This window comes from Tamandua tetradactyla, chromosome 7, assembly GCF_023851605.1.
Source record: "Tamandua tetradactyla isolate mTamTet1 chromosome 7, mTamTet1.pri, whole genome shotgun sequence".
In the NCBI taxonomy this organism is placed as follows: domain Eukaryota; kingdom Metazoa; phylum Chordata; class Mammalia; order Pilosa; family Myrmecophagidae; genus Tamandua; species Tamandua tetradactyla.
In genome coordinates, this window is record NC_135333.1 from 59,749,575 (window position 1) to 59,774,919 (window position 25,345).

The 25,345-nt window shown below is 39.1% G+C and overlaps 1 protein-coding gene and 1 pseudogene across 4 annotated transcripts in view; both read left to right on the forward strand.

Moving 5' to 3' along the window:
• Window positions 1-1,987: 1,987 nt before the first annotated feature.
• LOC143691281 (aldo-keto reductase family 1 member C1-like) overlaps window positions 1,988-25,345 on the forward strand; it is a 52,411-nt gene continuing 29,053 nt past the window's right edge. The window contains exons 1-5 of one of the 3 annotated variants that reach the window (XM_077169531.1): window positions 1,988-2,177; window positions 3,257-3,322; window positions 12,345-12,512; window positions 13,722-13,838; window positions 22,608-22,685. In XM_077169531.1, the coding sequence (XP_077025646.1) occupies window positions 2,094-2,177; window positions 3,257-3,322; window positions 12,345-12,512; window positions 13,722-13,838; window positions 22,608-22,685 (513 nt within the window). In that variant the 5' untranslated portion in view covers window positions 1,988-2,093. The remainder of the gene's footprint in view (window positions 2,178-3,256; window positions 3,323-12,344; window positions 12,513-13,721; window positions 13,839-22,607; window positions 22,686-25,345) is intronic. The other 2 variants (XM_077169532.1, XM_077169533.1) reach the window with 2 other exon arrangements.
• LOC143691280 (zinc finger CCHC domain-containing protein 7 pseudogene) lies at window positions 2,105-12,333 on the forward strand (annotated as a pseudogene). Its single transcript, XR_013179438.1, has 4 exons — window positions 2,105-2,177; window positions 3,257-3,290; window positions 6,394-6,504; window positions 9,105-12,333. The product of XR_013179438.1 is annotated as a zinc finger CCHC domain-containing protein 7 pseudogene (transcript).

Sequence of the window (25,345 nt, forward strand, 5' to 3'; positions counted from 1 at the left end):
ATAGGGTGGTATCCAGATTTCCAGAAGGTGTGATTCTACCTGGAAGTGGAGACAGACCCTGGTTCTGTAACTGGGAATTTAGAATTAAAGGGATGATTATAATAACTGAATTATTGAATGGATATTCCTTTTTTACTTTCTGGTACATTAGAGTAGACAGAAGAAAATACCTGAAATCTTTACATTATAATCCAAGAGTGTTTATCTTCGATATAGATTACATAGCCTTTGTCTTTTGTTGTTACAATTTTAAAAATCCTGTGACTGGCCTATATTTGTACACATTTATCCAGTTTTTCAACTTTAGAGTCTTGTCATCACTAAAGACAGTCCCTAGTGTTTATTAATGAAGGGCCTTGGGTGAGCCCAGACTAACCCATCTCAAGTCCAAAGTTGCCTTGATAATCAAAACTGGGTCTAACCAAAATGGGCCAATGTAATATGTGCAGGAGATTAGACTTTAACATATAAGTGACTTATGTCACATTATACCACTAAAAGTCAGGCACTTCTTCATAGTAAATCTTCCATTTTCTTACATACATTCCATGACTAAGAATATACTCAATATGTGTATGCTCAATAATTAAATCACCTCTAATTACATCATATGGGGCCCATTGCACTATTATCCTAAAACCTGTCAATCTTTTGATGCTATAAAACTATCAGAATTACTGTAGTTTGGGAACACAAATTTTTGGGCCAGTAGGCCATCTGATTTCCTACTTTGCACCTAGTAATAAAGTTTTCCTCTCATTGAAACCCCAGTGTCTCAGGAATTGGTAATTTGAGTACATGGGCAAAAGAATCCACTGCCTTTGTCTGGTAACAGTTCTCCAGGTAAACTTACATTTCTAATCCTTATCATATGGAGTGTTTGCATTTAGCAGGAAAACAAGAAAAGGTAAAGGAAAACTGATAAGTAGAAAGTACTGATGAACAAAAAATTACCATGACAGTGGCATGAGGAAATATTACAGATTCTACAGATTGATATTTGGATAGTTAATTGGCATATCATAACTACTAAATGGTCAGTCTTCCATGTCACCTCCATGAATGCCCCCCAGCTGCATTGAAGTGGACAGGGAAAGAAGTTCAGTAAAGGTTACTGATTAAAGAGAGCAGATGGAAATCTGCTTGTGAGTACATATGTTGAATATTTTAGGAGTTGCATGGAGCAAACTCTTTCCTGATGCAGAAGACTGGAAGTCTTCTCACAAACTGCAGTTCAAAATACATAGGTTACCTTAGAGGGTTTTTATGAATATCCCACTATTCTCATTTTTCTGGAGAGATTATGTCAGTTAAATCTAATACCAAGACCTCTTCTAGGATAAAAAAAAACTTGTTTTTAGGGACATTTAGGCTACAGTGGTATTTATTTGAGGACAACCCCTTATCCTCATCTAGGCTGCAATTCCATCCAGGCATTTTTTACAATATTAAGGCAATTTAGCCAAGAACAGCTTATTACACCTGACAAGTTTTCCTTGGTGATTGTTGGACTAACTTGTTCATGATGCCAATTGTTTCCTACACATCTTCTTCACCCTGCTAAAGAGAGAGAGGTGACCCCAACTCAGGGATATTGGTATGGCCAAACACATGATACCCAATACTGGGCAGTTTATCTGGGCCGAATCTTATTAGTTGCATATACTCACAGCCTGGGGAGCAAGACACTGCATCATGCACAGTCACATGGAGATTGTGCTTGGGAAGAGACTGAAAAAGCAGTTGCTGTGGGGGTTGGACTCTGTGTTAACAGAAGGGTTAAGTAAATCCTGGCTCCTGTGGGAGGAATGGGAATAAATTCTTTAATTAGCAGGAATCTGATTTATCACTTAGAATAATAAACTTCAGTACACTTTTTCATGAGAATAGAAAAACAAGTGAAATGATTCCAAGTTTATTCACATTCCATGGAATGTCCCTTTAAACATGGCCCCTCCTACCACATTATAAAAACTGAACAGTGCAGTTGGGTGTCACCTTTGTACTTAGAGCATTGCCTTAGTGTTTTTCAAAAATCTACTGAAGGAAAAGTTTAAAAACCAGACTCTGCTTACTCTGAAGGGTGAGAGGCAATGGATAGCAAACTTCATTGCATTCAACTAAATGATGGTCACTTCATTCCTACCCTGGGATTTGGAACTGCTGCATCTGCAAAGGTAAGAGAAGAGGACTTGGGGTGGAAGGTGGAAATGAAAATAGCACTAGAGTGGCTTATTGTCCACCTGGGTTGTCCTAGAACCCATTCTTGTGTGATTCTGAGAGATAGACTTGGTCTTGGTTTCACCAGGATAGAGACATTCCAATGATAAAGTGAGAAGGGGACAGACTACCATCAGTGCAATGAGAGTTGTCACCTAGAAATTATTCTAGGGTTGGCTTTTCCTCCTGTTTCCATTTGTTTCAAAGAAATGAGCCTCAGCAGGCAGAGCATTTGTTGTCAGCTGCCTGATTTTAGATTGATTGCTATGAGGAGGTTCTCTGCATATTTCTCCAATTCAGGAATCTTTCCTCCTACCAAGTATACATGCGGTGGAGGAGATCCTTGAACTTGAAGTTGTGCATAAACAGCTTTGGGGTGGGGTAGCCTTCCTTGTTCCAGGCTGAGTGAGTACAGCCTCCCTCTTTCTTCTCTCTCCACTGGTAAATTAATCTGAAGAGGAAATACAAGCTCATTTGAGGGGAAATGCTACCTTACAAGGGGAAGTCTTCTATTCCAGGTCCTTATAAAAATGCTTTTTATGTTAGAAGGAAATAGTTAGAATTGTTCCTTTCACCTGAGAATGAGCAAAGTGGAAAGGCCACTAGTTGGGAAACCACAACATTTGCATTCCAAAGTTTTCTTCTTTTACTTACTCTTGGTTGTGTAACATGGGAAAATTTGCTCAAATTATTGATCCCATTTTCTCATCTGTAAATATGTGCAGGAATTTTTAGCAGACATTTTGAAGAACAGGGGATAGGACTTTATTTCTTAGTAATGCAATGGAAGATGAAGAAGATGGAAAGATCATGAACAAGACTGAGGCCTCAGTAAACCTTGTAAATCCCCATGCACTGAATGCCTAAGGAATAGTACAAGGGGCCTCTGTTGGGCCACAGAACCTAATTCCCTTTAATTATATTGCAAAAAAAAGAGCTTTTGATGTACTTAACAGCAAAAGTAAGAAAATATTTACTTCTTATGTAAACCTATATCCTCAGAATACACTTTTTTTTTTTTTTTTTGCATGGACAGGCTCAAGAAATTGGACCCGTGTCCAGCACAGCAGGTGAGAATTCTACCACTGAGCCACCATTCAGAGTATGCATTTTTATTCCTGATATATAGTCCTCTCATGTGGCCAGAGTGAGTGTGCAGAAAAGAATTAACTAGCAGATATCTATCCTTAGAAGTAACGGCATACAATTTTCATGTTAGCTGTTGTAATAGCTTGAGTTCTCTAGATAAACAGAAGCAGCAGGAGATATCTGTAAATATAAAATTTATAAAAGTATCTCACATGACCATGGTGACATAGATACCAAGGTCTGTAGGGCAGGTAGTGAGCTGGCAGCTTCAATGAATGTCCTCAACAAACTCTCAGGAGAGACTCGTTAGGCAAACATGGGGATGCAAGAATCCAAGATCTAGAGAGCATGCCATGAGCTGGCAGCTCCAATGAAGGTCCTCAGTGAGCTCTCAGGAGAGGCTGACTAGCTGAATGTTTTTAAGGTGGATTCAGAAGACACTCCCCTTAGCTGATTGCAAATGCAATCCGATGTGGATGCTGCCAACATGGACATGAAGTTCATGAAACATTTAAGTTCATAAAACATCCTCATAGTGACAGGCCACAGCTTGCCCAACCAGACAACTGGGCACCACCATCTGACCAAGTTGACACCTGAGCCTGACCATGACAGTTCACCTGTTGTAAACTTGGCAGCTATACACATTACCTTAAACCATACTTAATCTCTAAATAGAAATCAATAATAGATACTTTTTTCCTTGTCTAACAGGCTCAACTGTCCCATGTACAACTGGAAATGCATTAAATCTCTCCAGAATAGGGAGATTTAATATACACTCTTAAACTTGATATCTTACAACTTAAATACTATAACATGAGCAAAACAGTTTATGTCATATGATAAAGGTAATAAAATAAAGAGGAAAACAAAAAGTTTAGATTTATGTAAAAAATAAAGATACTAGTTACAAAGCAAGAAAGAAATATAACATTAGAATTCTCATTTCTGTAACTGATCATGTGGTTCTAGTTCATGTTTATCACTACCTTCTTCCAATACACATTCTATGTTCCCTTTACCCTCAGCAGGCACTTCAGCTGACTGTGGTTCTTTGCCTGGTGGGGTGGCACAAACCATCATTCCTGGAGTTTCAGATTCATTGTTAAACCTGCCTGGATTGGGTTCTTGCAGTTGTCACTGATTTTAGTCACAAGGCACAGTAGGATGAAGAGATATCATAGGGGATCTCCTATATTCCAGGAAAACTCTTCTTTACCTCCATTGCAGTAGTTACAGTCTTATTTCCCCCTGATAGTCAGGCTCGATCACCCAAGCCAGTAAAGCAATCCCCTTCTTGTTTTCTTTTTGTCCAGGGGCATGAATAGTCCAAAGTGACCAGGCAGCAGACTTAGATTCCAGTTCAATGGAATCATTGTTGTTTCACTGGTGGAAATACTCCCGCTATTGGAACTAAAACCTATGGGCCAGCAAAGCTCAAAGCCAAAAGGACAGGAATCAAAAATTTCCCTAGTGGATCACAAAGGTAGCCAGATCAGCCTTGGTGAGTGGATGTCCAAATTGCTGAGCCCCATGCATAACCTCCACCCCTACTACCATGACTATTTTGTTCATGAGCCCATTGGGCAGTGACAGGAGTTGGAGTGAAAAGAGGTTGACTGGCATCCGCAGAATGGGTCATCTTATCCACTTGATTATTAAAACCTTCCTCTGCTAAAGTCACACTCTGGTGTGCATTCACATGGGACACAAGTTCTTCATGTTTTAGCCCACTCAGAAAGTTCTAACCACATACCTCTTCCCCTGATCTCTTTGTCACCTATTGTCCAATCATGCATTTTCCAAATCCCTGACCAAGCAGCCAAATCATTAGCAACATCCCATGAGTCAGTATACAAATGCAACTCTGGCCAGTTTTCCTTCCAAACAAAATGAAACCAGGTGCAGTGCTTGAAGTTCTGCTCACTGGGAGGATTTTTCCTCACCAGTGTCTTTTAGGGATATCCCAGAAATGGGTTATAGTGCCACAGCTGTCCACTTTTGGGTGGTACCTGCATATCTTGCAGAACCATCTGTAAACCAGACCCAAGTTTTCTCTGTCAGTTCGCTGAAAGGAAATCCTCAAGAGGCCATAGTTCTGATCTAGGAAAGAGAATTAATGTGGCAAGAGTGGAGACTATGGGCATTTGGGCCACTTCCTCATGCAATTCAGGATCTGCTCTGTCCCTATCTCATATATACTATTTCCATTTTGTGATGGAGTGCTGCTGCACATGCCCAACTTTATGGCTTGGTGGGTCAGACAACTCTGAGCTCATGAGAGGCAACTCAGGTCTAATGGTAACTTGGTAGCCCATGGCTAAGTGTTCAGTCTCTGCTAAGGCCCAGTAACAGGTCAAAAGCTGTTTTTCAAAAGGAGAATAGTTATCTGCAGCAGATGGTAAGGCTTTACTCCAAATTCCTAAGAGTCTGCATTGTGATTCTCCTTAGGGGCCTGCCAAAGGCTCCAGACAGCATCTCTATTTGCCACTGACACTTCCAGCATATTGGATCTGCTGGATCATATGGTCCAAGTGAGAGAGAAGCTTGTTCAGCATCCTGGACTTGTCACAGAGCCTCCTCTTGTTCATGTCTCTGCTCAAAAGTAGCTGTTTTTCAGGTCACTCAATAAATAGGCCACAGTAGCACACCCAAATGAAGAATATGTTGTCACCAAAATCCAAAGAGACCAACTTGACATTGTGCCTCATTATTGGTCATACAGATGCAGCAACTTATCCTTCATCTTAAAAGGCATATCTTGACATACCCTACACCACTGGGCACTTAGAAATTTTTGTTGCATTTATCTCCCATCCTCTGATGCTCAAATGCCTTACCAATAAGTTTAGAGTAGTTTTGACTTTTTGTTCACTAGGTCTAATTAACTTGATATCACAAATATGGTGGATCAGTGTGATGTCTTGTGGGTGGGAGAAATGATTAAGTTCCCTGTGGGCAAGATTATGATATAGGGCTGGAGAGTTGATATACCCCTGAGGTAGGACAGGGAAAGTATATTGCTAACCTTGCCAGCTGAAAGTAAACTGTTTCTGATCATCCTTACTAATAACTATTTAGAGAAAAACACTTGCCAGATCAACCACTGCATAACAGATACCAGCGGATGCATTGATTTGCCAAGCAATGATACCACATTGAACAGCAGCTGCAGTTGGAGTCACCCCCAGGGTGAGTTTACAGTAATCCTCTGTCATCCTCCTAGACCCATCTTGGCTTTCTGCACAGGCCAAATACATGAGTGAATGGGGATATGGTTGGAATCTCTACCTCTGCATCCTTCAAGTTCTTAAGAGTGGCGCTCATGTCTGCAATCCCCCCAAGAATCCAGTATTGGTTCTGGCTTACTATTTTACTAAGTAGGGGCAGTTCTAGTGGCTTCCATTTGGCCTTTCCTACTATAATAGCTTTCATTCCATGAGTCATAGAGCCAATGTGGGGATTCTGCCAGTTTCTCAGTATGTCCATTCCAATTATGCATTTTGGATCTATGGAAATTATGACAGAATGGGTCCAGAAGCCCAATGAACCCACTGTGAGATGGGCCTAAGCTAAAACTCCATCAATTACCTGACCTCTGTTAACCCCCACTCTGATTGGTAGACCAGGGTGATATTTGGGTCTCCTGGAATTAATGTTACTACTGAAACAGTGTCTAGCAATTCCTGAAATATCTGATCATTTCCTTTTCCCCAATGCACAGTTACCCTGGTAAAAGGTCATAATTCTCCTTGTGGAAGGGTGGGAGAAAGATTAACAGTATAAATTTGTCACAATGTAACAGGGTCCTCCCCCAAAAAGACCTGGCCCTCCCCTCATTCAGGGAGCTCTGGGTCTGTAAACTGTCTCAAGTCTGGAAATTGATTAAGGAGCTGTGACTTTCTGTTTTTGTAATTCAAGTTAGATTTTTTTCACTTGACCTAGAGCTCTTCTGCTTATACAGCTCAAACAAGAATTTAGTAGAATGCCCATCTATTTTACTTCTTGGTACCCATTCTACTAGCCAATGCCACAAGTCTCTGAGTTACATTATTTTGACAGCTTTGAATATGTTGTCCACTATGGTAGCCACGCCTACCTCATATTTGTGAATTAAGTGCTGCCACCTGGCTTCTGCTAGCTCAGGATATAATCATCTGCTCTGAGTTTCAGGATGCCAGCTCAGTGACAGCAGTTCCTACAGTAATATCTGACCTACAGAGAAGGGTGACTATAGTGTTCTTCAGGGACAATGGAACTAGTCTCACAAATTTATTTCTTAAAGTTCTAGTAAAAGGTGCAGCCTCTGGACATTCCTGGCGTGTATGAACAGGCTTTGAATGTTTCCACTCCTACATTCCAATCTATTTAAGCCTCTGGATCCCCTCATCTACATTATACCAGGGCAGTTCTGGCATTTCAACCTGAGGTAATATCAGCCACCTTTTGATCCATGTTTCAGCCAACCATCCAAACAAACTGCTTATGCCTTTTCTAACCCTTCAAACTATAACATTGAATACAAAATCTCTTCTTAGTAGGCCCATATCAATAAATTCAGCCTGATCCAACTTTATATTTCTTCCATCATTATCCCACACCCTTAAAATCCATTGCCAAACATATTCCCCTGATTTCTGTCTATATAAATTTGAAAACTTACACAGTTCTTATGTGGTATAGTGTACCTCCTCATGGGTGACACTTTGTACCTCACCTTTTGGGGCCGGTTGGAAATTCAGTCTAGTTATACATCTGAAAGAAAAGAAGGGTGGTGGGGATGCATCATGAAAATAATTAGAAGTGTCTTCTAAGCAAATTACTTCAAGACATTTCTTTGCAGTTTCATCTGGTGAAATAGGATTAATCACTCCAGGCAGAGAAGCAAGGGCTTTTTCTCTTTGGGATGGTGATGGTGGTGGTAATTTTGTGCTTCATGGCCATTAATTGTTAACCCCTTCAATGTTCTAAGGAATGATCATGATGATGAATATGAAACTATGTGATGATATTGTGAATTACTGAGTATAGATGTAGAATGGAATGATCATAAGTTAAGAATGTTTGTGTTTGCTTGTTGTTATATATATTTTTTTAATTAAAAAAAAAGTGTTAACCCCTTCAGGGGCAAAGACATAAGACCCAGAGCCTGGCTTGATATAAGTGAACAATTAGCAGAATTGAATGGTGATGTTTTGACTAGCTCTTTTGACAGTTCACCCCATAAATTGGCAGTGTCATTCTGATTATGGGAAACACAGTCATTCATGCCTTTGTGTCTATTCAGAGCAGAAAACAATCAAAAAACCCATTTTTAAAATTCTGTTTCTTAAGAACCACTCCTGGTACCAGGCTGTATTGACTAGGGTTCTCTAGAGAAACAGAATCCACAGGAGATATCTGTAAATATAAAATTTATGAAAGTATCTCACATCACTATGCTGATGTAGAGCCCAACATCTGTAGGACAGGATGTGAGCTGACAGCTCCAATGAAGGTCCTCAACAAGCTGCCAGGAGAAGCTGGCTGGGCAACCATGGGGATGTAAGCATCCAAGATCTATAGGACAGGCCACAGCTGGCACCTCCAATGACGGTCCTTAATGAACTCCCCAGAGAGGCTGGCTGGATGAAGCAGGAAGAGTGATTATCTCTTCTGAATCCTCCTTAAAAGCCTTCTGGCCACTAGATTAAGCATCACTCATTTCAGAAGACACTCCCCTTAATTGTTTGAAATCAATTGTAGATTCTGCCATCATAGTCATGATTTTATTCCATGAAATTTCTTCATAGTAACAGGAAGGCCAGCGCTTGCCTGACCAGACAACCAGACACCACCACCTGGCCAAGTTGACACATGAACCTGACTATGATAGCTGCCATGTGTGAACCTGAATTTCAAGAGGTGACCATCGTTCCTCTCATTGACAACAGTGTTGACTGGGTCTTAAATATCTGTACAAGTGATGACATTTAGGCTGAATGTCTGCTTTCTTTAGAGGGACTGGAAATTTCTTAAGTGCTGAGCACTGTCTATATGAGTCTATATGAGCAGTCCCCTCTAAAAATTGTTTGCATTGTGTCTGTAGGGAGCTTCCTGGAAGGCAATATTTCCTATGAATTTTCAAAATTTTAATCTGGTCCCAAGTGCCATGAGTTCTCAAAAAAAGTGCCTTCCATCCCCCCAATTCCACTCCAATGCATCCTCTTTACCTTATTTGTCTTTACTCTCCCTGTCCTTCTACAAGCTTTGGTTCCTGGTTGGTGCTTCCTGGTTGCAGCCATGGCAAATCAAGGTTTCTGACTTTCCATGATGTTTGATGGTTATGAGACTGTAGAAGCATATAAAGATGAACTTTATTATGAAGAGTAATCTAATGAACTGAATGTTGATAGTGAAGTGCAATTTCAACTCTATAGCCAAGTTCATTATGCTGAAGATATTGGTAATGTCATCAGGGATGAAGAATATGAATAAAAGAATTCTTGGAAATCCAAATCACTGAATAGTAAACCAAATCAGAAGAACCTAACTGTCCTTTAGATAGTGAGGTCATCCAGCTATCAATTGGATCAGAAGTCATCACTTTATCTGATGAAGATTGTATTTATAAAAGAAAGAATATTAAAGGCCAGGTACAAGAAAAGGCCTGAGGTCCTCCTGCTTTTATCCATTCTGACTTGGCTGATGAGAAATATAAGGGGGACATTGAGAAACCTAAACCTGAAGAGAAATCAGATATGCTGCAAGAGGTCATGAGTATAGAGGTCAGTCTAGTGAAGAGGAAGAATGCACCATTTCAGAAAGTGATCATGTGGAAAGCCGGATGCTTCTGGGATGTGAAGCAGATGAGGAAGATGATGATATCCTTTTAAACCTTGTGGGATGTGAAAAGTCTGTTAATGAATGAGAAGATGGTGTAAACTGTTTTATCAGTGCAAAGATATTGAGGCCCAGGTAGGTAATAATAGATCATTTGGAAGATGAATCCACCATTACTATTCAGAAAGCAAAAATGTTACCTATAGAAATTGTGACAAATGTGACCACTTGTCAAAAAAACTGCCCACTTCCACAAGGAATCTGTCCCTCCTAGCTCTGCTCCAAGAAAGGGCACCTCCAGTATACCTGCCTAGCCTTCTTTTGGTTGGACTGTTCTTTGCCTATGTCTTCTACTCACAGATCTCTTCAAAGACCTTCCTGGAGAAAACAATGTGACTGATGTGATATGATTGTGCACTCTGCTGATGCTTGCCCAGAAAGCTGGAGGCAGTATCACCTAATGATCAAACCTAGACCACCCAAAGAGCTGAAGACCCCCTCTGGACTCTCAGCTTTAGCGTATTGTTACAACTGCACACAAAAATGCCATTATGGGCATGAATGCACAGGAAGACAAATGTTTAATCAAACATTTCCAATATCTCCATTCATCCACTATGACAACAAATATGAAATTCAAGAGAGAGACCAGAGAATAAAATGAACAATAAAAGAATGCCAGAAAATTGAGAATTTTCTGAGGAAGTTCAAGAGATCTTTTGTGGAAGCAGCAGATAAAAGAGACTCCATCATGACATGAGAAAAAGCTATGCCTCATGGAGGAACAACAGGTGGTCTCAAGAAAAAAAAGAAACCCAAAATAAACAATGAACAGGAACAATAGATTGTGGGAAGCACTGGAAGACTGATAGGTATCATGAGGTGGATGAGCACTTCCCTAGAGGCTCAAAAATCTACTCTTCAACTGGCAATAAAATCCAGAAGCCTCAGAAGTCCTGTCACTACTCATCATACAACCACAGGCAAAGAGAAAAAATATTTTTCCAAAGAGAGCAAGCAGGTCAAACACAAGAAAATGAGGAGATACTTGGAAGATGATGGCAATGATCATTATTTTAGTGTTAATTTCCTATTCACAGAAAGATAAACTCAGATTTCCCCCGTTCTAGTGTGTCATTTTTACTTACAGTCCTAGGGATAGAGAGAATGAATCTTTTCAAGAAAACTTTTTAAATACTGTGAAACAAAAGCTAATCAAATGTAATTTCTCTGCAATGTGAATATGAAATTAACAGTAAAATGAAAAATTCATCAATACCTTTCAAGAAGTATTACCTTTTATTTTAATTTACAGCAATTGTAAATCTAAGTCCGACTTTTCTTGTTTCTGAAGTTGGTGTCACAATCTTTCTTGGATTGGAGCATCAAAGACTGAAGGTGAAGGTGATTTCACTGAAAGTCTGAGATGGCAGGGAGTTGAGCTGCAATAAAATACAAATGAGGAGCTATCTAATAGAAATGTTGCAAGACAAAATTCATGAAGCAAGTATAAAATATTTGTCAAAAGTTTTAATGTAATCCCAGTGAAATCATGTTTTACCACTTTTCAACCATATCTCAAGAAAACTGTTACTCATGTATATAGAAATGAATATTCCAACCTTAAAATATTTATGTTCCAGTTTTTTTAATTCCCACAAAGCTATACAGAAATTATTGTACTCATGTGCTTATCAAAGTCTACTATTAGAATAATAAAAATAAAATTTCTGAAAGAGAAAAAATTTTTTTAAAAATTGAAATTGGGGGAATCAAGCATATCCAACATATCTCCATGGAGGACTTTTGGACTTCTGTGCCTGGCTCCTGTGAACTTTGCCATATACACAATTTCTCTTTGCTCATTTTACTTTGTATGCTTTCACTGTTATAAACCATAGCTGTGAGGACTCCTGTATTTACAATCCTCTGAGAACTACTAATGAATCAGTAAATCTTTCAGTGGTCTTGGGATCTCCAGTGCCAATGAACAACCTTCCAGATTTCCTGAACTGAAGGTGTTCCTGGAATGCACGGCTTTCCAAATTAAGCCTGGGAAAGTCCCAGGCAAACTGGGACAAATTGTTCACCCTATGTGGAGAACTAACACAAGATATGAGGGTATAATATATTCCAGTGAACATCACTGCTTAGGCTTGACTACCTTTCAATCAAATGGCCTCCAACATCTACCTTTGTTGGTTCTCTAGGTTCCTAAGAGTGAAGCAGAGGTGGCTACCAAGATAGCTATTGATGCCGGGTTTCGCCATATTGATGCTGCCTATCTTTATGAAAATGAAGAGGAGGTTGGACGAGCCATTCGAAGTAAGATTGCAGATGGTACAGTGAAGAGAGAAGATATATTCTACACTTCAAAGGTGTGGTGTATGTGTATATGTTGTGTGGAAGTGTGTGTGAGCTTATTTGTGCAATGTGATTGCATGTGCAATTGGAACACTATGATTGGTGGAGTAGCTCTTTTCTGAATTGTTATTTTTGCAAAAATTTTATTCACACACATATTATGAGTTTTCAGTTCTTGCTATGTTCAACTTTTGTGACTCTAATTTAATGTACAATGGCTTTACTTTTATGATTCTCAGCCCAAAGCAGTGAATTTTGGCATGGAGTATAGAATCAGACCGATTTGTGATCATAGGATGGCTTTCCTTGTCATCTTTGCGACCTGGTCAACTTTTTAACATTCTGAATCTCAATTGCCTCCTCTGTTAACAAAGAGTACAATGTAAGAGAGCTCTTTGAGTATTAAAAGATATTGGCAAAATTTCTTGAACAATCTCAGCACATATCATCATGGAAACTAATTTTTTTCCATCAGTTATGTGTGCAAAGCTATGAGGATGGAACTAGATAAATTGCCAGAAAATTATCTGTAAACTCTGCACAGTACTATTCAGATGATGAACTTCAGTATTAATTGATAATGATTTTTACTTCTGGTGTCGTAACCTTTGATAATTTATTAGATATACTGGCATCATACTCAAAAAATAAGTTTCCATTAAATAAATAAACTATCAGCTGTAAAGGGAACCCAAGTAAAAGGAAACTTTTTTCCTGAATTGATCAAGTGCTCAAGTATTAGAAAACTGTGTAAATATTGCTTAAAATAACCAATCCAGGAGATAAGATCAAAATCCTTGAAAAATGTATGTGGAAAAAAATTGTATCTGGTATCTTAATGGAATTCTCCAAGCATGACTAATATTCAGCGTCCTTCACATATGATACACCAAAATTTCCACACTTTAATCTGTTCTTTTTAGCAAGGTTTCCACCTCTTTCATGATTCTTTGCTCATTTCAAAACTTTATATATTATTCTTACAGCGTAAATATCCAAAACTATAAAGTAGTAAGACTCTGAATAAAACCTAAAAATTAAGTCTATTCTAAGTGATTACAGTTGAAGTTTGATGACCCAAATTTGCTTAAATTCAATAATAACGGCAAATAAATTTCTATAGTAAATCTGCTAAAATACTCAGACTCCATCTATTATTTGTCTCCTGATTTCATTCACAAACTCACCTAAATATCAATGCAACATGTGTTTCACCTCTACAGCTTTGGGTCACTTTCCTTCGACCAGAGTTGATTCAAACAGCCTTGGAAAGATCACTGAAAAAACTTCAGCTGGACTATGTGGACCTCTACATTATCCATTTTCCAATAGCTATGAAGGTTAGTAATGTGCATGATTGAAATAATTTCACTTCCTCTAGCAGCATGACCCTGATCTTGCACGGATGGCTGAATTCTGTTTTTTTAGGAAGATGTGGGTTTTATGAACCTAGAGAGGAATACTAAATCAAAATTCATAGTTCTTTTTTATTTATTTTTTCTTTTTAAAATAGTGAAATACAACATATACACAAAACAGCAATAAATTTCCAAAGTACATTTTAACAAGTAATTGTAGAACAGATTTAAAAGTTTGGTATGGGTTACAGTTCCACGATTTTTCATTTTTTCTTCTAGCTGCTCCAAGACACTGGAGACCAAATCAAATATCAATATAATGATTCAGCAGTATAATCATTTGTTAAATTCTATCTTCTCTTTTATACTCCTTCTTCTCTTTCTTTTTCTTTTGTTGTGAAAAATATATATATACAAAAAGTAAATTTCATTTTATTCACACACATATTATGAGTTTGCAATTCTTGCTATGTTCACCTTTTGTGACTCTAATTTAATGTACAATGGCTTTACTCTTATGATTCTCAGCCCAAAGCAGTGAATTTTGTCATGGAGTATAGAATCAGACTGATTTGTGATAATAGGATGGCTTTCCTTGTCATCTGTGTGACCTGGTCAACTTTTTAACCACTTGCAGAATCGGGCTTAGAGAGAGAGACCACATCTTAGCAACAAGCATGTCCTTTAGAAGTAACTCTTAGGCATAAATAAATTATGAAAGGTTGTGACACCAGACATAAAAATCATTATCAATTAATACTGAAGTTCATCATCTGAACAGTACTGTAAATTTCAAAGTACGTCACAACAATTAGTTGTAGAACAGATTTCAGAGTTTAGTATGGGTTTCAACTCCACAAGTTTAGATTTTACTTCTAGCTACTCTCAGGTACCGGAGACTAAAAAAGAATATCAGTGTACTGATTCAGGAGTCATACTCATTTGTTAAGCCCTACCTTCTCTTTATAACTCCACCATTGCCTTTGATCTTTCTCCCACTCTTTAGGGATATTTGAGCTGTACCTATTCTAAATTTTTCATGCTAGAAGTGGTTGTTGATAATGTGGTATAGGGTGATGGAATTAGTTGACATTCTGAGGAGGCTAGCCCCTCTGCATTTCAGAGCTTATCTGGCTCTGGGATCAATCTGGAGGAAAGTTATCCTAGTGCATTGAACCTTTGTAGAATCTTATGTAATGCCCTAGGTTTTCTTTAGGATTGACAGGAATGATTTTGGTTGGGATTTGGCAAGTTATGGTAGGTAGTAATGTCTAACTGAGGCTTGCATAAGTCGGACACCCAGAGTAGCTTCTCGAATGTATTTGAACTCCCTGAGCCACTGATACCTTATTTGTTACACTTCTTTCCCCATTTTGGTCAGGATGGCATTGTTGATCCCACAGTGTCAGGGACAGGCTCATCCCTGGGAGTCATCTACCATACCACCAGGGAGAATTCCATCCGTGGATGGCATGCCCCATGTTGGGGGTAGAGAAATGCTTTCACTTGCAGAGTGGGGCTTAGAGAGAGATCATATATGAACAACAAGCATGTCCTTTAGAAGTAACTCTTAGGCATACCTGTAGGTAGGCTAAGCTTCTCCACTACATATGTAAGTTTCGAAAGTGCAAGTCTCAAGATCAAGGGCTTGACCTATTGATTTGGGTTCCCCTAATGTTTGATACAGTATATAGGGTTTCCCCCACAGTAAAATTTAATAGTTCCATAGTTTTTCTCCCACCTCAATACTTTTTGATTATCAGCTTAATATGCTTTGGAATATATCCAGGCATCACATTATGCTATATAGGATTAAAGGCCCTAATTCTTATTCTGGGCTCCCTGTGTTTGTATTGTTTAAACGATCTATCCAGACAACCAGACAGACTGATTTAGATTATATGCTACAGAAAATTTAGGTTCTGGACAAAATAAACCTCTTTTCCCTTTGTCTCAAAGAGTAGGTGAAGTTCTAAAATATAGACAATGTCTCCCTTACCCCTGTGTTCTGAAATACCTTAATCAAGATCTGGTCGGCTTCGTTCTTAGCTCTAAATACCAGGTTGTACATATACTTAACAGCCCCTCAAAACCTTGAAATAACAATTACCACTCTGGACTGAATGTGAATGCTGCAAGAGCTTATAATTTAGGCCCAAATTTTCTTATAAGTATTTTCTAAATGAGATCATACAATATTTGCTCTTTCCTTTTTGACTTATTTTGCCTCACCAAAGATCTCATGTTATTCATTCGCATCATTACCTGCCTCACAACTTCAATCCTGTTAGTAGCAGCACAATGTTTGATCATATGTATACACCATCATTCACAAATCTACTTCTCAGTCAGTGCATCTTTCAGCCATCTCCATCTGCTGGGAATCATGTATAATGTCCAAAATCAACAATCAATGAAAACTCTCAATTTTAGATAATTTTATTGCTCCCAAGAGAAAGATGACCAATAAGCTCATCCTCACAAAATAGAAAATCCAAACCTCCCCCTAACTCTTGTCCCTACCCCCCTTTATGTACCCCTGGTATTGTTGCTGTACTGTTGATATTTTCCTGTTAAACACAGCAATAGCATTCTCCTGCTGTTCTAATTTGCTAGCTGCCAGAATGCAATATACCAGAAACAGAATGGCTTTTAAAAAGGAGAACTTAATAACTTACTAGTTTATAATTCTAAGGCCAAGAAAATGTCCCAGTTACAACAAGTCCATAGAAATGTCCAATCAAAAGCATCCAGGGAAAAATACCTTGGTTCAAGAAGGTCAGTAAAGTGCAGGGCTCCTCTCTAGTGAGAATGCACATGGTGAACACAGTCACAGTTTGTTTCTCAGCTGGAATGGCACATGGCAAGCAAGGCATCATCTGTTAGCTTTCTCTCCTGGGTTCCTGTTTCATGAAGCATCCCGGGAGGCATTTTTCTTCTTCATCTCCAAAGATTGCTGGCTTGTGGGCTGTCTAATTCTCATGGCTACTTCATCCTTCTCTGCTTTCTCTGAATCTCTTTCATTGTCCAAAATGTTTCCTCTTTTATAGGACTCCAGAAACTTATCAAGACCCACCCAAGTGGGTGGAGACACATCTCCCCTAATCCATCTTAACAACCATTCTTGATTAAATCACATAAGAAATGGCTGCCTTTACAAAATGGGATTAGGATTAAAACATGGCTTTTCAATGGTACATACATCCTTGCAAACCAGCACACCCACTATACCCTGAAATTGGGATTCATAACTTTGCAGTAGTTCATGCAAGAACTTATTTATATTTATAGTGTTAGTTAATGGGACATGATTCTATACAAAGCCTTTTAATCATGTTCACCTTCAATATGGTTATAGATGCAACATACTTATAGACCTACTCATGAAGTGCCTTCACTTCTACCTATAGTGGTGACAGAGGGCATCCTTGTCTCATTCCTGATCTCAGGGGGAAAGCTTTCAGCCTCTCACCATTGAGTACAATGCTCGCTATGCCTTTTTCATATATGCCCATTATCAAACAGATGATATTACCTTTGATTCCTACCTTTAAAAGTGTTTTTATAAGAAAAGGATGTTGAATTTTGTCAAATGCTTTTTCACCATCAATCAGGATGATCATATGATTTTTCCTTTACAATTTGTTAATGTGCTGTATTACATTAACTGATTTTCTTATGTTGAACTACCTTTGCATTCCTAGTATAAACCTCACTTGGTCACGGTGTATAATTATTTTAATGTGCTATTGGGTTTGATTTGCTAATTTCTTACTGAGAATTTTGGCATCTATATTCTTTAAGTAGATTGGTCTGTAGTTTTTCTTTCTTGTGACATCTTTACACAGTTTTGGAATTAAACTTATGTTAATCTTATAAAATGAGGTAGGTAGTGTTCCTTTTTCCTCAATTTTCTTTGAAACAGTTTGAGGATTTGTGTAGTTTTTAGAGTGTTTGATGAAATTACCCTGTAAAGCCATCTGCCCCTGGGCTTTTTTTTTGTAGGAATATTTTTGATGATTGATTGAATCTCTTTACTTGTAATTAATTTGTTGAGATCTTCTATTTCTTGTTGAGTCAGTGTAGCTTGTTTGTGTGTTTACAGGAATTTGTCCATTTCATCAAAGTTGCCTAGTTTGTTGGCCTCAAGTTGTTCATAGTATCCTCTTATGATTTCTTTTATTTCTTCAGGGTCTGTGGTATGACCACCCTCTCATTTATGATTTTGTTTATTTGCACCCTTTCTCTTTTTTTTTTTCTGTGTCAACCTTGTTAACTGTCCATTGAGTTCATTGATTTTGTTTGTTAGGTTAATTCATCCCAAGTTGTTTAAGTTCTCTATTTCATTGTTGCACCTCTGTCTGGTTGTTCTATTTACAGAGGAGAAAAGTGCATTGAAATCTCCTATTATTATTGACACATCTATCGCTCCCTCCAGTTTTGTCTGTCTCATGTTTAGAGCTCCTTGGTTGGGAATATAGACATATATGATTGTTATTTCTTCTTGCTTAGATGCCCCTTTTACTAACATGTAGTGTCCTTCTTTGTCTCTTATGATGTCTTTTCATTCAAAGTCTATCTTGTCTGATATTAGCATAGGTACTTTTGGTTACAGCTGTGTGGAACATCTTTTACATCCTTTCACTTTCATTCTGTTTGTATCCTTGTGTCTAAAATGAGTCTCTTGTAGGAATTATATAGCTGGATTATCTTTCTTAATCCATTCTGCTGATCTGTATCTTTTAATTGGTAAGTGTAGTCTGTTAACATTCAAAATTGTTACTGTAAAGGCAGTTCTTGAATCCACCATATTATGCTTTGGATTTTATTTGTCAAATCTATATATTATTGTCTCTCTTTCTATTTTTATTCTTTAATTTACTCTTACTGGTACTCTTCAATTCTGTGCCCTCCTGCAGACCTTCCTCTCCTGTACTTTTTTTTCAGACAGCAGAATTTCCTTTAATATTTCTTGTAGAGCTGCTCTCCTGTTTACATATTTTCTCAGCCTTTGTTTGTCTGTGAAAATTTTAATCTCTCTTTCAGTTTTTTCTTTTTTTTTTTTGCATGGATAGGTTCTCCCTCAGTTTTAAGGGACAATTTGACTGGTTACAAAATTCTTGGCTGGAATTCTTTGTCTTTAAGGACTTTAACTATATCATACCACTGCCTTCTCACCTGCATGGTGCAGTTGAGTAGTCAGAACTCATTCTTATGTGATTTTCCTTGTCTGTAGTAGATTGTTTGTCTCTTGCTAATTTCCACATTTTTCTGCTTCTCTTCAACATTTGACAGACTGATTAGTATGTGTCTTGGGGAAGACCTATTTGGATTTATTCTGTTTGGAGTTCATTGGGATTCTTTGATTTGCATATTTATGTCTTTTATAAAAGTTGGGAAGTTTTCCCCCATGATGTCCTCCATTAATTTCCCTAGCCCTTTACTCTTCTCTTCTCTTCTCTTCTCTTTTTGGTACATCAGTGATTCCTATATTTGTGCACTTTGTTTCATCCAACCCTGAGATCCAATTCAAATTGTAACATCTTTTTTGCCATTTGTTCTACTGTGTGTTCAAAATCAATTGTGCTGCCCTCTAGTTCACTTAATCTTTCTTCTACCTCTTCAATTCTGCTGTTGTGTGCCTTTAGTATATTTTTGATTTGGTCTACATCATCTTTACTATCTGTGATATCTTCTATTTTTCTATTTATTCTTTCAAATTCCTCTTTATACTTTTCTAGTGTCTTCTTGATCTCCTTTATATCATTAGCCAGTCCACTGACTTTATTTAGTAGTTATATGAACATCCTTGATTAGGTGTTTGAAAGTCTATGTCTTCTCTGTTGTTTTAATTTGGTCATTAGACTGAGCTCTATCTGTCTGCATCTTCAGTGGTTAGTGATCTTCTGTTTCCTTCATGGCATACAAATATCTTGACAGAGTTACATTGGATGTTGATTTCCTTCAGTAGTCAAAAGTTTTGTATTTATGGGATGGGTATGGAGTAAGATGTGGGACGTGGGGAGGGGTACAACACTGAAGTGATGGGTTGCAGCACAAGTGTATGCATGGGTCACGTATGCTATGCTGGTGCCTGTGAACATGGGGAGCAGGTTGTGGGTGTGTGGAGGTGTGGTGCAGGAGTCGTGTGGGTAAAGTGCAGCTCAGTCATGCTTTGGAGCGCAGGAACAGGGTGCAGCATGGGGAACACAAGGCAGTGTGCGGTGGGAGGAAGATGGGGTGCTAAATGGATGTCCTGGTGCTGGTACATGGCAGTATGCAGGTGGACACATTGAGTTGTGAGTCATGGGTGTCAGGTATGAGGTACAGGGCACAGAAGCTTAGGCACAGAGAGGGCAGGGTGTGTGTGATGATGGGTGAGTGGGGTCCTGGTACAGATGCACAGGTTTGGGGGGGTAAGGGTGCATGCTTGTGCAAGACAGAGGCTATATGGCACAGATGTGGATGAGAGCACTTGCCAGGTATGGGAGTAGGACACTTGTGCTATGGGGTGAGGCAAATGTGTGCACATGGGTGGGGCAGGGGTACATGCATGGATACATGGGTGCCTGGCAGGGAGTATGTCACTATACCCTGCATGGATTGGAGGGCAGGGACCTGATTTGTGCATGTACAGAGCTCAGGAGCAGCAGGGCAGAATTGCACCTGTGTGGGCTCAGGGTGGGTGTGGCCCAGATGCTCATGTCAGTCTTCGCCCAGAGCTAGGCATTTGTGACATGAGTTAGTGCATGAGCCTACTTGGAGTGACTGTGGGGGCTCAGTGCAGGTGTGGCCCAGATATGGAGGTGAGTGCCTACAACCAGAATGCACAAGAAACTGCTTGTAGGGGACAGAAAAGTAGAGGTGGGGAGCAAGGGGCTGGATGCAGGTATATGGGTCTCAGGAGGGACGTGGTGAGACTGTGTGCTTGAGCCTGAGAGATGGGTCCAACTGGGCCAGGCTTGTGTGTATGCACAGTTGGTAGGTGGGGTGATGAGGTGAGGAGTTACAGTAGGGGTGCTTGCAGTGTGGTGGGGAAGCGGGTGACATGGTTCACATGGGTGGGTGTGGTGGTAGTTGCAGGTTGTAGGGCAGGGGCGGGAAAGGAACACAGCTTGGCTTACTTTTTAGTCCCCATCTCCTTGTCAGCACATTCCTGATGGCTCCGGGCCTCTGTCTGGAAATGGATGCATCAGGCTGTTTGCACTAGCTGGCCAGTCTCCAGTTCTCTGCATCTCAATTCTTCTATTTTTTTCAGCCAGGGCCTCCCTATGTGGTATAGAAGACCCTCCCAGGTCACTTACAGCCTGGAATCATTCTCCCAGTCATTTTTCTGTCACTTCTCTGGCTGTTCCTTAGAGCATGGGTGAACTCAACCTATCCTATTCTGCCATCTTCCTGGAACCTCAATCCAAGTCTCTCTTTTTTAATTGAATAATGTTTATATCCCTAATGCCCTACCTCAAGCCCCCAAATAAATAAATGCCTCAAAATCTTGAGGAAATAACTCTGACCAGGACCAATGCTCAGGCATGATTATGGCTACTGGGTTTCTTAAAGTTCCCAGATGCAGTTTCATGTAGCTGTGGTAAGCAATGAAACTGTCTCACTTTGCTCCCCATGTGTTTTCCTCCTCTCCCAGCATCTTCAAGTTGAAAGGAGACTCATTGTTGCTCTCTCTGGCTCTATGCAGGTATGGGACCTGCAGACCTTTCTTCTTTCTGTGTGCACCACTTCAAAGTGGGACTTTTTAGCCTGTTCTTAGTTGCTAATGACCATGTTAAATGGGACATTTGATTAAAAAGTAGCAGAATTGTCAAAAATGTAGGTTATACAGGCGGGCCGCGGTGGCTCAGCGGGCAAAGTGCTTGCCTGCTATGCCGGAGGACCTCGGTTCGATTCCCGGCCCCAGCCCATGTAACAAACAAACAAAATACAATAAAAACAAGAAAATGTTTAAAGATGTTTCCCTTTCTTCCTCCCTTCCTTCCTTCTATCCTTCCTTCCTTCTCTCTGTCTTTCCTTTAAAAAAAAAAAAAAAATGTAGGTTATACAAAAGTAAGAGCTTATTTGATTATGGAAATGAAAGTCCAAGGCAATGCTAGATTTGTAGAATTAAAGTTCTGTTCAAAGATGTCCCATTTTTTCCTACTCTTATCTCTGCATTCCTCCCCATCAAGTTTGAGTCCCAGTATTTTCTAGTGGTGGCCAGTATGACATTGGGGCAGGTCAAAGCTTTGGGGGATTAATACTTGAGAACATAGCTGCCTCTTCTACCATCCATATTAATCCCGAAAAAGTTCTAGACAGATGCTGCTTGTTTTGTATCTTTACCCCTTGGCCTTCAGGTGTTCAGGAGATGAGGACATGTAATTATCCACCTCAGGCATGGTTAAAATGCATTTTTCATGAAAATGAAGGCCACATAATGAACTGACTTTTCAAATGAAGAAGGGGCATTTCCAAGCTGTGAGGGGCAGACAAAGTAACTTAGGTCCACTATGAGTCCCCATTAAGATCTTGGGCAAATACATTTATTGAAAATATATTCTATTTAAGAGATTATGGGAAACCTATTTTGGAAGACATTCCCTGCCACTGCATGCACAAAGCACTTTGCAAAAATTAATACCTGGAAGTTTCAATAACCTCATGGAGCCATAGTGTTCTAGTCCTAGATATACCTGACAGCACAACTTAGGACAGAGACATTGATCTCTGAGCTTCCTCTAATTACTGTTTCTGTTCCAGCCTGGGGAGGATCTTCTTCCTAAAGATGAACATGAAAAATCCATATTTGATACAGTGGATCTCTGCGGCACCTGGGAGGTGAGTGCTTTTCTCAAAGGAGTGAGCTTAAACATAGAGTCAAGACAAGGATAGCTTTAGATTGCTAAAGCTACCAAAATTCAATATGCCAGAGATGTGCTGGCTTTTAACAATGAGGATTTTCTAGCTTACAAAGTTACAATTCTGAGGCCATGAATGTCCAAATAAAGACATTAATAGGATGATAACTGGACTGCTCGGTAAAATGGTAAGGTACAAGGGTGTTTCTCCCTTCTCTTCTGGAATTTGTTGCTTTCAGCTTCTTGATTCCATGGCTTTCTCACTGAGCTTCCTCAGCTTTTGTGTCTTTTGATCTATATTCTCTGTCTTTCTTTGAATTTCATCCTCTTCTAAAGTACCCCAGTAAGAGGATTAAGACCCAACTTGGGAGCAATTCAACTGAAATAAGCTACTCAAAAGTCCTACTCAGAATAAGTTTATGCCCACAAGAGTAGATTATTTTTAAGACCATGATCTTCTTGGGTCCAGAAAGCCTCCAAACCATCACAGGATCACTCTTTTTCCAGAGATAACTCTGATTGTCACGCAAAGGCCTCCAGCCTGAGTGTTCCCAAATGCATAGACAGAAATTGAATGAATGATTCTGAAGTTCTCTTAACGCACTAGCATTGTACTTATTTTTAGTAGCAGATTCCTGGTTTCAAAGGTTGTCTTTCCTTGACAAAATAAGCTGACACTATCCCATTGCTATTGGGTTCAGGAATAAGCAGGAAAACATTCTCCTGGATGATGTAGGAAGGAAATTATTAATTATTCTAGAAGCATACATTAAATTGAATTTACAGCTATGTTCATATTATTACTTTCATCTAGCACATGTTCCCAGAACTAGTGAGTGTGTGGCACACATACAGTTTCAGAAAAGCTATAGAAATTTATAGGAACATAATGTGCTTATAGGAACATAATGTGCATTCCTACCTCCACCATAAACCCCCACTGGAAATAAGAATAAGATGTGTAAATTTTATGTTCTCGCTCACATTTTAAAAAACTAAAATTAAGTGTTTTGAGGCAATCTTCTTCTTTATTAAATGTGATTCAAGGGAATATCTATTACCATAAACCAGGTAGTAGTTTCACCTCTGAAAAAGAATTTAATTGATAAGTTTAATCAGAAAATGAAGTCATATTAACTCAAACACTGAAAATGTCCTACACATCTGTTACCTGATCGCTCCCATTAAATTACCCACTGTTCTGGCCAGCATCTTGGTGCCTACCCTATATTATAATGTTCTTTCTGCTGAACTGGTATGTTTTGCCATTTCTCAACTACTTCTCTCTATAATCCAGCTGAAGGCATTCTGAGAACTCTGATATATTCAGCCCAAGATGCATAAACTTGGAATTATGACACTCAGCTATTAATGAATTATTCAAAAAATATTTACCAAGCAGCATTATGTATGGGGCACAGAGGCAAGACTTTCTTGCCCTCAGTGGTCCTACATTCAGGATACAGGAGATAGATAATAAATGAGTAAAGGATAAATATCAGTTTGTCATGTGATGGTCAGTTATCTGGAGAACAAAATATCAAGATGAGGAGGTTGGGGCATGTGATGGGGAAAGCAACTGGGGAACTTGCAATTTTATACGCAACAAAGTCAGATCCTCATTGAGAATGAGGCATTTGAGCAGAGATATGCAATGAAGAGTATGGAAAAGGGACACCTAAGGAGTCTTATCCTGGGAGAGGGAACAGGAAATTCAAAGGCCTAAGGTGATCAAGGGCTTTGTGAGGAAACAACATCAAAATTACTCCTGGGACTGAAGGATGACAGAATGGTATGAACCCAGAGGGAAAATTGCTGACCAACTTATGGAAGGTCTTTTAGGAAAACTGACTTTTAATCAGTATTACATTGGAAGTCAGAGGGTTTTGATTTGGTTTTCATTTTAAAAGGATTGTCATACATTTGCACTAACACTGTAGCCACTGGTAATATAAGGCTATTTACATTTATATAAATCATTGCAGTACTTCAGTCACAAATATCAATGGGCACATGCTCATCTTTGTCTTGTGGTGCCAAAGACATGGGTAGAAAATGAACTATTTCCATCATCAGAAAAATTTCTATTGAAGACTGCTCTACCTTAATGTTGCAGACTACAGCCTAGAGAGGTAAGAATAGAAACAGAAAGACCCCTGGGAGCCACTTGGAATAATCAAGAACTTGATTATGGTATTATAGCATAGGGAGATTGAAAATGGAGTCAACAACTAGATTGTGGACCAATTCTGCAGGCAAAGATGACAGGATTTCTCCTGGAATGGATGGAGGAATTGAGAAAACGAGGAAGACTGGTGAACTCTGAGTTCCTTGTGCTGACCAAATGGGAAGGTGGAACTGGAATTGTTGAGAAAGATAGGACTGAAGGAGGAAGAGGTAAGAAGAGAAGATCAGTAGCTCTCTTTTGGAGCTTGTTCAATATGAGATACCTAATCAGACATCCCAATATTCTTATTGAGTGGCAGGTGAATCTAGGAGTTTTTAAATATCAAAGCCTCGAATAGATCTAAGGTGGAGGTATCAACTTTGAAGTCTTGACCAATTAGATGGTACTTAAACCACAAATCTGGATGTGATCACTGGGAGTGAAAGAATATAGAGAAGTGATAATTTCTGAAG